Source organism: Narcine bancroftii, chromosome 1 (assembly GCF_036971445.1).
Source record: "Narcine bancroftii isolate sNarBan1 chromosome 1, sNarBan1.hap1, whole genome shotgun sequence".
Lineage (NCBI taxonomy): Eukaryota > Metazoa > Chordata > Chondrichthyes > Torpediniformes > Narcinidae > Narcine > Narcine bancroftii.
In genome coordinates, this window is record NC_091469.1 from 240,074,453 (window position 1) to 240,087,821 (window position 13,369).

At 41.6% G+C, this 13,369-nt stretch overlaps 1 protein-coding gene across 3 annotated transcripts in view; it reads right to left on the reverse strand.

Moving 5' to 3' along the window:
- The window catches only part of sncaip (synuclein, alpha interacting protein), a 111,336-nt gene that overhangs the window by 55,327 nt on the left and 42,640 nt on the right, over window positions 1–13,369 (reverse strand). For 2 of the 3 annotated variants that reach the window (XM_069893605.1, XM_069893597.1), the window contains one exon: window positions 6,908–7,008. In XM_069893605.1, the coding sequence (XP_069749706.1) occupies window positions 6,908–6,961 (54 nt within the window). In that variant the 5' untranslated portion in view covers window positions 6,962–7,008. Of the gene's footprint in view, window positions 1–6,907; window positions 7,009–13,369 lie in introns of those variants that run through there. The other variant, XM_069893615.1, reaches the window with a different exon arrangement.

A 13,369-nucleotide genomic window follows, 5' to 3' on the forward strand; every position in this document is an offset into this window, starting at 1 on the left:
ACAACTAATTCCTTTTTAATCAGCCACTCCAGTGATTTGCTGATGAAACTTGCCCCGTCAGGGTTCTCCAGAGGATAACCTCTTTCTTTCAGGTCACCACAGATTTCCTTTTTGTTTCTCTTATTTCAAGCAAAACATTAGGCAGCCAGTCCTCTCTTCTTGCATGAACCACAAGGGCTTTGACCAGGCTGAACTAAGCACTCACAACCCGTCTTCCAAATGGGGTTTTCCACAAGCTTGCCAGCTTGTCCTGTTCCAGTCTCAGTTGCTGCTGCTGACTCTTGGCCCCAACATGTCTAGCACCAGCAGAGCTCCAGAATTTTAAATAAGATTTGTTTTAAAGTGTTTGTATGTGACCTATACTAGCAAACCTGCCCAATTTATCTCCCAAAAACATTTCTATATTCTGTCCCAGTGTGTGTACGTGTCCAGGGCCTGTGGCTATGAGTATTGTTACAGAGTTCTGTGTTGTGTATTGACCTATGTGTTGTGTGGTTTTATGTTAAAAAGTGACAGTTTGACATAGAAGGTGAAGGTGGATTGCTGAGAGAGTGGGAGATGGACTGAGCATGTGCAGAAAATGATTTTAAAATTTCTGGACTTGGATGATAAACCACCACTGGGGGTCCTGTGGAGTGAAAGGTGGCCCAGAGCATGAGTCATGGTCTGGAAGACAGTTTAGAATGTTGGGATTTCAAAAAGGATGAACATTCCGAAGGCAGCCAGAAGGATCTGGTCTAAGCCAGTTGTTCCTCTCTATGCAAGCAACACAAGACAACTTTTCTGCTCTCCCTCTCTCAGAGATCTTTTGGCTTCAGTTTACCAAACGAACTGAATTTTGTTTATGATCTTTGCTTTGGTTGAGATCGAAGTTTTGTGGGTCTTGTGTGTTTCGTATTTGTTTTGTGTCTAAGTTTTTCTGTGGGCTGGTTGGAAATATGACTTAGACTTCAATTACATATTACCGCCACCCAGACACAGCACATGGCCATTTTACATACCCAGTGAGCTGCACTCCACAGAGTACGATTTTATTTGGCAGGACCTGCCCACAACACCTCTGCAGAAATCTTACAAGGGGCTATACAGGGTTACCCAACGTTCTGGGTTTACGTTCACGCTGGACATCGGCAGCAACCGGGAGCTGTTTACTGTGGATAGGCTGAAGCCAGCTCACCTCGACCCCACCAAACCTTTCAGCTCCAATTTATTAATGTAAGCCTGGTAATCAAGATCCAAATGAAGAGGGAATATAGTATAATTTAACTTAAAACCTATTGCAGAATAAATTGCGAATAGATTTTCTTGAAGATTAAAATGCATCTCGTTTGTTTATTATTGTAATCAAGTGCAGTTATTTAACTATATTTAATTTAGTAAAGAATGAAGTGTTTGAATTTTCCAGCCATTGCAACTATAATGTCTTGTGAGGCCAAATGTGTGTTGGTTAATAGGACACCAAGATTTATGGCAGATATCCTGTGCCAAGGATGACAAATCTCTAGATGAGACTAGTCACTATGTCATTGTGCTTGACAGAGAAAAGAAACAAATACGGCCACAGATTTCTACTCCAAATATTTGTAATCCCAAAGAATCCAAAATTTTAATGTTTTCAGATTTTTCTGCTAAAATGAGAGGTCAGATCAAACATTTCCATGCTATTTTAAATTTTGGATTCTTTGGGATTACAAACCTTAAGTATTCTCTATGCCATCTGTGTTGTGATTAGTAGGTGATTGTTTAAAGTGCTATGTGAGAGGAAAGAAAAAGGTTTGAAAACCATTGTTTCAATCGGACCTCATTGACTCATTACGTGCACGGTTTCAGAACGCTAAAGGAAATGGGGCAATGATCACTTTTCTCAAGCAAAATATTTCAGTAACATTTGGGTCGAGAGCAGTGATTCTCAACCTTCCCTTCCCACTCACATCCCACCTTAAGCAATCCCTTACAAATCACAGAGCACCGATGGCAGGGGGATGACTTAAGGAGGAATGTGAGTTTAGGGGCAGTTTGAAAACAACTCCTCTAGCATTTTGAGAGTTTGTATCCAAACTATGTGTTCCATAAAGCCTTATATTTTTCTTATTTAATGAGCTCAGTGAACTTTGGGGTACTTCCCAAAGGTGAAAAAAATGCCTCTCCACAAAAAGCAGGACAGATTAAATTGAGTTAATTACTGCTCAATTATTGAAGAGACAGACAAATCATTGCAAGTGCACTCAAGCACCACTTAATCACCGACACCTGCTCACCAATGCCTGGTTTGAGTTTTGTCAGGACCACTTGAGCTTCAGACTTCAGCACAATGTTGGTCAAAAGACAGAAGATTTAAACTCACCAATTGCTCGATATTTAGCTAGCATTTGATCCAAAAGCCAATCTGCTGAAGGAACTTACTCAGCGGAGTAGCATCAATGCAAGAGAAAGAATGGTCAGTGCTTTGGGCCAGAACCCTTCATCAAGACTTTATTCTTCTTCTCCCACTGATGCTGCTTGTCCTTCTAAGTTCTGCCATCCGATTATTTTTTGCTCCAGATTCCAGCCTCTGCAGTGGCTCATGTATCACTTGATATCACATCCTGTTCGTGCTTGTTGGAGATCAAGTCTCTGGAGGTCCTCAGAGCACAGTCAAAGTCCAAGCCATTTTCAACTGCTTCATCGTGGTTTTTCTTCCACCATATGGACAGAACTGGAGATATTCACTGATAATTGTGCAGGCCATTTGTGTCTTTAGCAATAAGAAGCATTCCCTGGGCTGCTACTAGACAAGTCACAAAAGTTCCAGGCAATAATGGTCTAGATTTGACATCCAATGTCAAGGTGGCACAGTTACTGTAATGTTGAGTACAACAATGCTTCAGTGCCAGCCATCTGGGTTCAAATCCAGCTATCTCTTTAAGGAGCTCGTACTTTCTCTACACGTTAGTGTGGGTTTCCTCTGGGTGTTCTGGTTTCCTCCTACCCTTCAAAACATATTGGGGTTGGGCAGCACGGGCTAGTGCTTGTTACCATGCTTTATGTCTAAAGTTTAAAAAAAATAGTCCTGCACCATCAACATCCTGATGGTCACCACTGACCAGAAGCTCAAATGGATTCATCTCAGAAATATTCTATAATTATACAAGTGGTTCAGAGGCTGGATGCGATGTGGCAAATAACTCCACAAGGCTTTTGTCCCATGGACAAGCACTGTGATGGCAGAAAACACATCTGCTTTTGTAAATACATCACTAACCTAACACTTGAAAGGTTGAACACCATCCATGACAAAATCTTCTGCTTCATTCATACCCCATTCTCCTTCCACCAATTATTCATTTCTTCCATCACCAGATTCTGGGTATCAGCTACAAAATGCACCACCATTACTTGTCTAAGCTACAGTGACAACACTTCTCAAATCTGTGACCTCTCGAGCCAAGATGAACAAAAGCTTTTGTGCAATGGGAGCACCATCCATGGGTTCATCTTTGTTCTCTCTTGGCATTTTCTACCCAACAGCATTGCACAACTATCTTCTTCAGATGGATGGCAACTCAAAATCCAAAATTCAGATTTACTATCAGAGTATATAAATGACATATACAACCCTGAAACTCTTTTCAACAAGAGAGCTCACCACTTCACAAAGAATGGGCAAGCAAAACAATCTTGGTTTTGCCAGCAATTTTCAAAACCACTAAAAATGATATTAAAAACCCAACACTTGGGTAACATATCAAGATTATTCTATCGTCCATACAATCTTACCAACACATCTTCAACAGGGATTGAAGATAGAATTCTTTTTTTTAAATGCATATACAATTCAAACACAGCAAAGGAGAGAAAAGTCTCAAATACAAGATTGACAATGCTGGTCAAAAGTTTTTGCCTGGAACAAAATTTCATGATTAAAAGAACACTAAACTGCACAATCCAGTTACAATAAACCCAGTAAGTAATCAGAGTTTAAAATATTTATCAGAGGAAATATTGAGTCATATGCAGATATGGAACTACCAAAACATCTGACAAAATATCATCCCGAGAACTCATGCAATTCTTTGGGTTTTCTCTGAAGTTTTCCAAAAATATTTAGCTGACAGTTAAAATTAGTTGGGCTGAATCATCCATCCTGATGCTGGCATTTGAAGCACGATCTTGCCTACGTTTGTCCGCATGTCTCAGGGCAGTGAATCCAACGCAAAGTTTCACAAACTTTCCAATTCTCAAACTGGGAAGTATGAGCTGAGATGCCTGCTACTGATGAAATCTGGTGCAAAACAATGGTCTCATTCAAAGAATTGGAGAACTGGTCTCATCCTTAATATTACTGAAAAATGTAACTGTTCCTTTTCTTGATGTTTTCAAGCTTAAAATAATTCCAAGTGACTGTGAATGTTTTTTTTTAAATTGTCAATGACATTTAATGACAGTGCCAACTTTGAAAGCTGATAAACCTGTGGGCCATCTGTCAGTATAGCAAACAGTCTACTCCAGTGGTTCCCAACCTTTTTCTTTCCACTCACATACCACTTTAAGTATTCCTTATGCCATAGGTGCTCTGTGATTAGTAAGGGATTGCTTCAGGTGGTATGTGGGTGGAAAGAAAAAGGTTGAAAACCACTGTTTTAATTGTACCTCAGTGACTCATTATGTGCACGGTTTCACAACTCCAAAGGAAATGGGCCAATGACAATTTGTCTTGTGAAAAATATTTCAGTAACAATTGGGTCCAGAGCAGTGACTCTCAACCTTCCCACTCACATCCCACCTGAAGCAATCCCTTACTAATCACAGATGGCATAGGGATGACTTAAAGTGGTATGTGAGTGGAAAGAAAAAAGTTGGGAACCACTGGCCTACTCCGATAAAACTGCTTTGCTGCCCTTTGATAAACTGAAGAGCTAGGAGGGGTGCTACGTTTGGGGCCACAGTGGAAAAAAGCTCACAAATGGTAATAATTCTGAGGCTGCAGAATATCCGTCCCTACACATCATTCCTCAATGTACAAAAGCTGAACTGAGTTGATTTCAGTATCTTTATTGTCAAAGAATCTATCAGACAACAGTGATAACTAAAAAAAAGTAATATTTTCAGCAAGTCTTGATTTTTCTCCTCAACTATAATAGTGGTATTTGAAAATTTTAAATGATTCTAAAATACTGTTTTATAAATAATAATATTCTCCTTTTGTTGCTTAATGATAAAAATAAACAATTTAAATTTTATCTTCAATTTTCAAAAAATAAAATAACAAAAATGGAACACCCAAATAATCAAACTGAAGTAAATTGGGCCAATAATAACGCAGACAAAAGACTGAGGGGAACGATAGGCTTTATTAAGCAAGAGACTGCTGGCTCAGGTCTAGGCTAGGAAAATGAGCGGGAAGGAGAGGGGACTCGACCTTTATGACCAGAGGTCACATGGGAAGGATAAAGGGAGGAGCTAAGGTAGGGAGACCCCGGACGGCGGGGTCACCACAGAAATCAAGACAAAATTTCCTGAGATGCACTTTAAATTAAAGGCAGAGAGAGCATCAGAAATTAGCCAAATGTTTCAATTATTTGAAGGATTGATAAACAAACCCACTGTACCCTGATTACAAGCAAAAGAAAAACATGCAGATAACTCTAAACATTCTTGATGTGAAAGTAGTGCAGGTTATTTAAGAATAACTGCTAGCTGGGACACAGAAAAATCACTGTTTGAAAAATCATAATTGGATTATGAACAATTCTTTGAAGTTAATAACCATTCCAATGATGTTGTAATCCTACGTATGTGTTATTGTTGCATAGAACTGTAAGCCCTGCCCTTTGTGAATGCTGAAGTCCTGAAATTTACCACAGTTTAAGACTGTTTTTTTTGCATTCCTATTTGAATGCAGAAGGAATCCAGTGGGGGAGAATAAATTTCCATGGTTTCACAACAGTTAAAGGCTGGAATATCTGCTTCTAAATGAGCAATCTAACTCTTTGACAACCAGCTTTGCCTGGGTTTGTGGCTTCACTGATTCGTTTTATTTCATGTGAAACCTTGGTGTTGTGCTTTGCTTGGGAGGTACGCCATTTTAAAGAATGGAGAAATAAGGCAGTAGAAAGGAAGAAGTGAGCTTAAAAAATGATGGAAGAAAGATCAATATTTTGCACAAGGGCGCTTTCTAAATGCACTTTTGGATATAAAACCATCTAGTCAAACATTTATTTAAATGTAAGAGGGCAGAGGAGTCCAAAGAAAATTACCTCAAAACAGGCCAAGAAATCGGGTTAACGAAATGCTGTGAGCATACGAAAGAACAGCGAGAGAACTAGATGAAGCAATTCAAGGAAAATGAATGGTAATTATTTCACCACTAGAGGTCAGCTCCTCTTAGAATTCTTTTACTACAATGGAGCCAGTTAATTATTAATAATCTATAAAGGCATCAAAAAGAAAAGTATTTTACAATTCAGAACAATGGGAGCAGATAATTAAGGATTTAAATAATATCTGCAATAATTACATCGCATTCACTCCTTCAATTTTTCTGATAGAATGATATTACTGAGTCAGATATTACACACATTTAACAGCTGCCAACTTATCAATGCAAGACCATTGTCTATAAAACATCAATACTTTGCAGAACAACATATGACAATTGGTAGTTTTCCAGTGGAAATAGATTCCAAGGTAAATAAAACAATATTATTTAGAAACCTGAAGCTAAACTTTTTGTGGCCATTGAGTTTGACGATTATATTTAATCCAACATTTAAAAGTTAAAAATAAATTTGAGAACAAAGCTGAATTCAACTAAAGAAATATTATTTCTCTGCCAAAGTTTGCATATTTTGTCTAAATGTCAGAAGTACATCCAATAGTTCGGTATCTTAAGATAAAATAAATACAAAGAAAATCAAAAAAATCTTACCGTATCATCATTAAAATCTATTGCATCCAAATCCAAGTATTCAGGGATATCCATTGTTCATCAAAGCACATTTTGGATCACTGCTTGCCAAGAATGATGATCTGGAAGATTTACAAAAATGCATTGTAAAAATGGGTAACTTGTTCAACATTTCTTGCATCATAACAGAAGTCATTACAAGCAAAAAAACAAATAATCCTAAACATTCTTGATATGAAAATAATGCAGGTTATTTGAGAATGACTGTTAGCCAGGACACAGGAAAAATTATTCATTGAAAGATTGTAATGGGATCGTAAAGAGTCACTAGAAATTAATTACCGTTTCAACAATTTTGTATCTCTACAAATTTCAGATTTATTGTCAGAGCATGTACATGACATCACATATATTGTATTATCTGTGCATGTAACTGTAAGCATTTTGCAGATGACCCAATGGATGGAGGTGTTGTGGATAGTGCAGAAGGTTGTTGTAGGTTTCAACAGTATATAGGAAGGATGTATTGGGAAAAGAGCCTAGCGCGGAATGCCACACTGACCACCGGCTGGTTCGCTGCAAGCTCAACCTTCACTTCAAGCCAAAGCCCAGGAACAATAAAGCCCCCAGAAAGAGGTTCAATGTTGGAAACCTGCAGTCAGACGAAGCGAGAGGAAACTTCCAGGCAAACCTCAAAGCAAAGCTCGACGTTGCAACCCGCCTCACGGACCCGTCCCCTGAAACCCTCTGGGATCAGTTGAAGACTACCATACTGCAATCCACTGAAGAGCTACTGGGCTTCTCCTCCAGGAAAAACAAGGACTGGTTTGACAAAAACAGCCAGGAAATCCAGGAGCTGCTGGCAAAGAAGCGAGCTGCCCACCAGGCTCACCTTACAAAGCCGTCCTGTCCAGAGAAGAAACAAGCCTTCCGTCGCGCATGCAGCCATCTTCAGCGCAAACTCCGGGAGATCCAAAATGAGTGGTGGACTAGCCTCGCCAAACGAACACAGCTCAGCGCGGACATTGGCGACTTCAGGGGTTTCTACGAGGCTCTAAAGGCTGTGTACGGCCCCTCACCCCAAGTCCAAAGCCCGCTGCGCAGCTCAGACGGCAAAGTCCTCCTCAGCGACAAGATCTCCATCCTCAACCGATGGTCAGAACACTTCCAATCTCTTTTCAGTGCCAACCGCTCAGTCCAAGATTCCGCCCTGCTCCAGCTCCCTCAACAGCCCCTAAGGCTAGAGCTGGATGAGGTTCCCATCCTGGATGAGACATATAAGGCAATCGAACAACTGAAAAGTGGCAAAGCAGCAGGTATGGATGGAATCCCCCCAGAAGTCTGGAAGGCTGGCGGCAAAACTCTGCATGCCAAACTGCATGAGTTTTTCAAGCTTTGTTGGGACCAAGGTAAACTGCCTCAGGATCTTCGTGATGCCACCATCATCACCATGTACAAAAACAAAGGCGAGAAATCAGACTGCTCAAACTACAGGGGAATCACGTTGCTCTCCATTGCAGGCAAAATCTTCGCTAGGATTCTACTAAATAGAATAATACCTAGTGTCGCCGAGAATATTCTCCCAGAATCACAGTGCGGCTTTCGCGCAAACATAGGAACCACTGACATGGTCTTTGCCCTCAGACAGCTCCAAGAAAAGTGCAGAGAACAAAACAAAGGACTCTACATCACCTTTGTTGACCTCACCAAAGCCTTCGACACCGTGAGCAGGAAAGGGCTTTGGCAAATACTAGAGCGCATCGGATGTCCCCCAAAGTTCCTCAACATGATTATCCAACTGCACGAAAACCAACAAGGTCGGGTCAGATACAGCAATGAGCTCTATGAACCCTTCTCCATTAACAATGGCGTGAAGCAAGGCTGTGTTCTCGCACCAACCCTCTTTTCAATCTTATTCAGCATGATGCTGAACCAAGCCATGAAAGACCCCAACAATGAAAATGCTGTTTACATCCGGTACCGCACGGATGGCAGTCTCTTCAATCTGAGGCGCCTGCAAGCTCACACCAAGACACAAGAGAAACTTGTCCGTGAACTACTCTTTGCAGATGATGCCGCTTTAGTTGCCCATTCAGAGCCAGCTCTTCAGCGCTTGACGTCCTGCTTTGCGGAAACTGCCAAAATGTTTGGCCTGGAAGTCAGCCTGAAGAAAACTGAGGTCCTCCATCAGCCAGCTCCCCACCATGACTACCAGCCCCCCCACATCTCCATCGGGCACACAAAACTCATAACGGTCAACCAGTTTACCTATCTCGGCTGCACCATTTCATCAGATGCAAGGATCGACAATGAGATAGACAACAGACTCGCCAAGGCAAATATCGCCTTTGGAAGACTACACAAAAGAGTCTGGAAAAACAACCAACTGAAAAACCTCACAAAGATAAGCGTATACAGAGCCGTTGTCATACCCACACTCCTGTTCGGCTCCGAATCATGGGTCATCTACCGGCACCACCTACGGCTCCTAGAACGCTTCCACCAGCGTTGTCTCCGCTCCATCCTCAACATCCATTGGTGCGCTTACACCCCTAACGTCGAAGTACTCGAGATGGCAGAGGTCGACAGCATCGAGTCCACGCTGCTGAAGATCCAGCTGCGCTGGTTGGGTCACGTCTCCAGAATGGAGGACCATCGCCTTCCCAAGATCCTGTTATATGGCGAGCTCACCACTGGCCACCGTGACAGAGGTGCACCAAAGAAAAGGTACAAGGACTGCCTAAAGAAATCTCTTGGTGCCTGCCACATTGACCACCGCCAGTGGGCTGATAACACCTCAAATCGTGCATCTTGGCGCCTCACAGTTTGGCGGGCAGCAACCTCCTTTGAAGAAGACCGCAGAGCCCACCTCACTGATAAAAGGCAAAGGAGGAAAAACCCAACACCCAACCCCAACCAACCAATTTTCCCTTGCAACCGCTGCAATCGTGTCTGCCTGTCCCGCATCGGACTTGTCAGCCACAAACGAGCCTGCAGCTGACGTGGACTTTTTACCCCCTCCATAAATCTTCGTCCGCGAAGCCAAGCCAAAGAGAGATTGGGAAAAGAAGTGGCAGATGAAGCTGAACTCAGACAAATGTGGTGATGCATGTTGGAAGATTATGTGTTTAATGGCAGGATTCTTAACAGTGAGGTGAAACAAAGGGATCTTTAAGTCCATAGATCCCTCAAGGTTGGTGTGCAAAAATCTATCTTTAGCATGGTGAAAGCAGAGTTCAGCCATTGAAACCAGTGTTTCCAATTACAGCAATTAACCCTGTATGTTTTTGGAGGATGGGAAGAAACTGGAGTACCTGAGAAAACTCATGAAAGTCATGGGGAGAACATACAAACTCCTTCTAGGCAATGCCAAATTTGAACCCGGCACTTCTGGTGAAGTTGTAGTGTTGCACTAACCATACCACCCAAGTTGATAGTGTGGTTAAGATATTTTTGTGTGTGTTGGCCTTCATTACAAGGCAGACGATTGAATTCAAGAGACTGGGGTAATGCTGTGGCACCGTAAAACTCATGTTAGCCCACACTTTGTTTGTATTCAGATCCAGTCACTTCATTGGTCTTCTCAGTAGACTGGCACCTTGTTGTGGTGGAGAAGCTTGTGTGGTCCTGTAATCCCAAGAGTGATGCCATCTGGAACTGTGGCCCTGCTAGGGCCACCCATGGTGGTAAGGTCGAGTGAGGTCCCTGACAAAGAACAATCCAACCAACGGTGGAACAGGCAGGCAAAGTTACTTTGAACTCAATGGCTGTAAAGGCAGACACAAGCTGCAACATATCCATCAGCTCCAATCATCATGGTTTTCAAGCCTATGGAATTAGTTGGTTGATTTGTGAAGTATCGTGTGCAACATCAAGTACAGGTTAAACAAAAAGACGCACAGGCATCTTCACTCTGTGGATTAACGGAATGGAGGCCATCATCCTCAACCTTGAGGGATACCTACGACAACCTCATTAGAGGAAGGATGTAGAAGCTTTGGAGAGGTTGAAGAGGAAATTTTGAGGATGTTGCCTGGATTGGAGAATGTCTTATGAAGCACGGTTGACTGAGGTAGGGCTTTTCTCTTTTGGTGGTCCAAGAGTAGCTTGGTAGTATAAGGAGATTTTAGAGCTGCTGAAAGAGAGGTTATTGAACCCAGAATTGCTGTGTTTCAGGCTATTGTAGCTTCTGCCTGAAGGAGGCAGCAAGAAGACATTGTGATCAGGTTAAAGGGGTCATTTAGGATAGCTTATCGAGGCCGTGTTGCACACAAATGTTACATCAAAGTCAATATCTCATAAAGAAATGACAGCAATGTAGGGCATAGTACAAATGAGGAAATTGTAGATGCATGAACAAGGATAAAACAAGTCATGGGGCACAATAATCTAAAATGTTATGAGCCCAGAGGACCCCAAAACCCAGCAGCAATAGATATTCACCAAGACAAATGGTTACTTAAACAAAGTTGCTTGTAATCATCTTTAAACATGAAAACAGAATCACACTTTACTTATCTAACTTAGCTTCACCCCCTATAATTCTAAGCACACATGTATCTAATGTGTGTAAGTTCAGTAAAGTTCTTTGGTTCACAGTCCAATCTCACTTCTCATTCCTCCAAATTCATTGGTTGCAGATAATTCTTATACTGTGCACAAAATTTAACATTTATTAAGTTCACCAGACTTTGGTGCTTGAAAGGTAAACGGTTACCGCTCAGGAAGGTTCTTGTTGGTTTTCAGAGATATTTGATGTTCCAGGACGTCCGTAACTGATGTACTTCCATCAGTAACTTTAGTGTCTTGCTGACAAAACTTGCCCCTTCAGGGTTCTCCAGATGATAACTTTTTTTTCAGGTCACCACCGAGTTCCTTTTCGTTTCTCTTATTCCAAGTGAAATATTAGACAGCCAGTCCTCTCCTCTTGCATGAACCACAAGAGCTTTGACCGTCTTCCAAAATGTGGCTTTCCACAAGCTTTCCAGCTTGTTCAATTCCAGACCCAGCTGCTTCTGCTGGCTGTTACCCTGTGGAAGATCTGTGTGTGTGTGTCTCTCTCTCTCTCTCTCTCTCTCTCTCTGATAGAAAGACAGGTTGACGCTCTTTGTTTGCAAAATTACATTACCCTCTTAGAACAACAAGTTCTCTTCCAGATAATCTGCAGCTCCAACAAGATTTTTCGTCTGTTGCCTTTTGTAAACAACAATCCAGTAGTGAAGTCTCTTGAGCACTCTTCAAAGCTCTTGCAAAAGCTGTGGAGCTGATATGTCTAGCATTAGTAGAGCTCCAGTATTTTAAATAATATGTTTTAAAGTGTTTGTATCTGACCTACATTAAAAAACCTGCCCCAATTTCTATATACTCTGTTGCAGTATATACACTAGACATTAATTTAAATTTATGGATATGAATTTATGCTTTTTGGTAAAATGCTGAGGAAGGTCTAGTGTTTATATAATGAGAAAAAGGTTAATTGAGGATCTGATGGTCAGTGACCTTTGGACATCAGTAATCACAATTTGAAAGAGTTTTATCTAAAGATTGACAGACTCAATGCCCGCAGAGGGTTCTGGACCAGACAGAAAAATGGACAGCAAATTGGCAGATGGAATTTAATGCAGACATGTATGAGGTGTTGCACTTTGGAAGGGCAAACTGAGATAGACATGCACAGCAAAGGTTTGAGATCTGAGGAGTGCAGCAGGGTGAAGAGATCTGGGAATTCACATATATAATTCCCTGAAAGTGCCGTCACAGGTAGATAGTGTCATAAAGAGAGTTTTTGGCACAGTGGCCTTCATTAGTCAAAGTATTGAGTATACGAGTTGGGATGTTATGGTTATGTTGCACGAGACATTGGAGAGGTCAAATTTGGACTATTATGTGCAGTTTTGGTCACCTCACTGCAGGAAAGATACCAATAATTGAAAGAATGCAGAGAAGATTTTCCTGGACCTAGCACACCAATGACATTGTGAAGAAAGCACGTCAGTGTCTCTACTTCCATAACAAATTTCTACAGAGGTGTGGTGGTAAGTGTGCTGACTGGCAGCAACACAGTCTGGTACACCAATACCCCTGAGCATAAAGGCCACCAAAATGTAAGGAACACAGCCCAGGACATCACAAGGAGCGCTGCTATTGGAGAGCAGCAGCAATCATCAGTGACCCACACCACCCAGCGCACACAGTTCTCACAGGAAAGAGGTAAAAGGACCACAGGACTCAGACCACCAGGTTCAGGAACAGCTGCCACCTGTCCACCATCAGACTCTTCAATGGCAAAATCCAAATCATTTGTGCACTTTATTGATTTTCTCTCTGTATTGCAGTTTGTTTACATTTGTTATCTGTTTACAGTTCTTCCTTTGTTTACATGTTTACGCTGTGTATAGTTTTTTTGCACTACCAATTAGTGGTAATTCTTCCATGTCCGCAGGAAAAAAGGAATCTCAGGGTTGTATGTGATGCCCTATATGT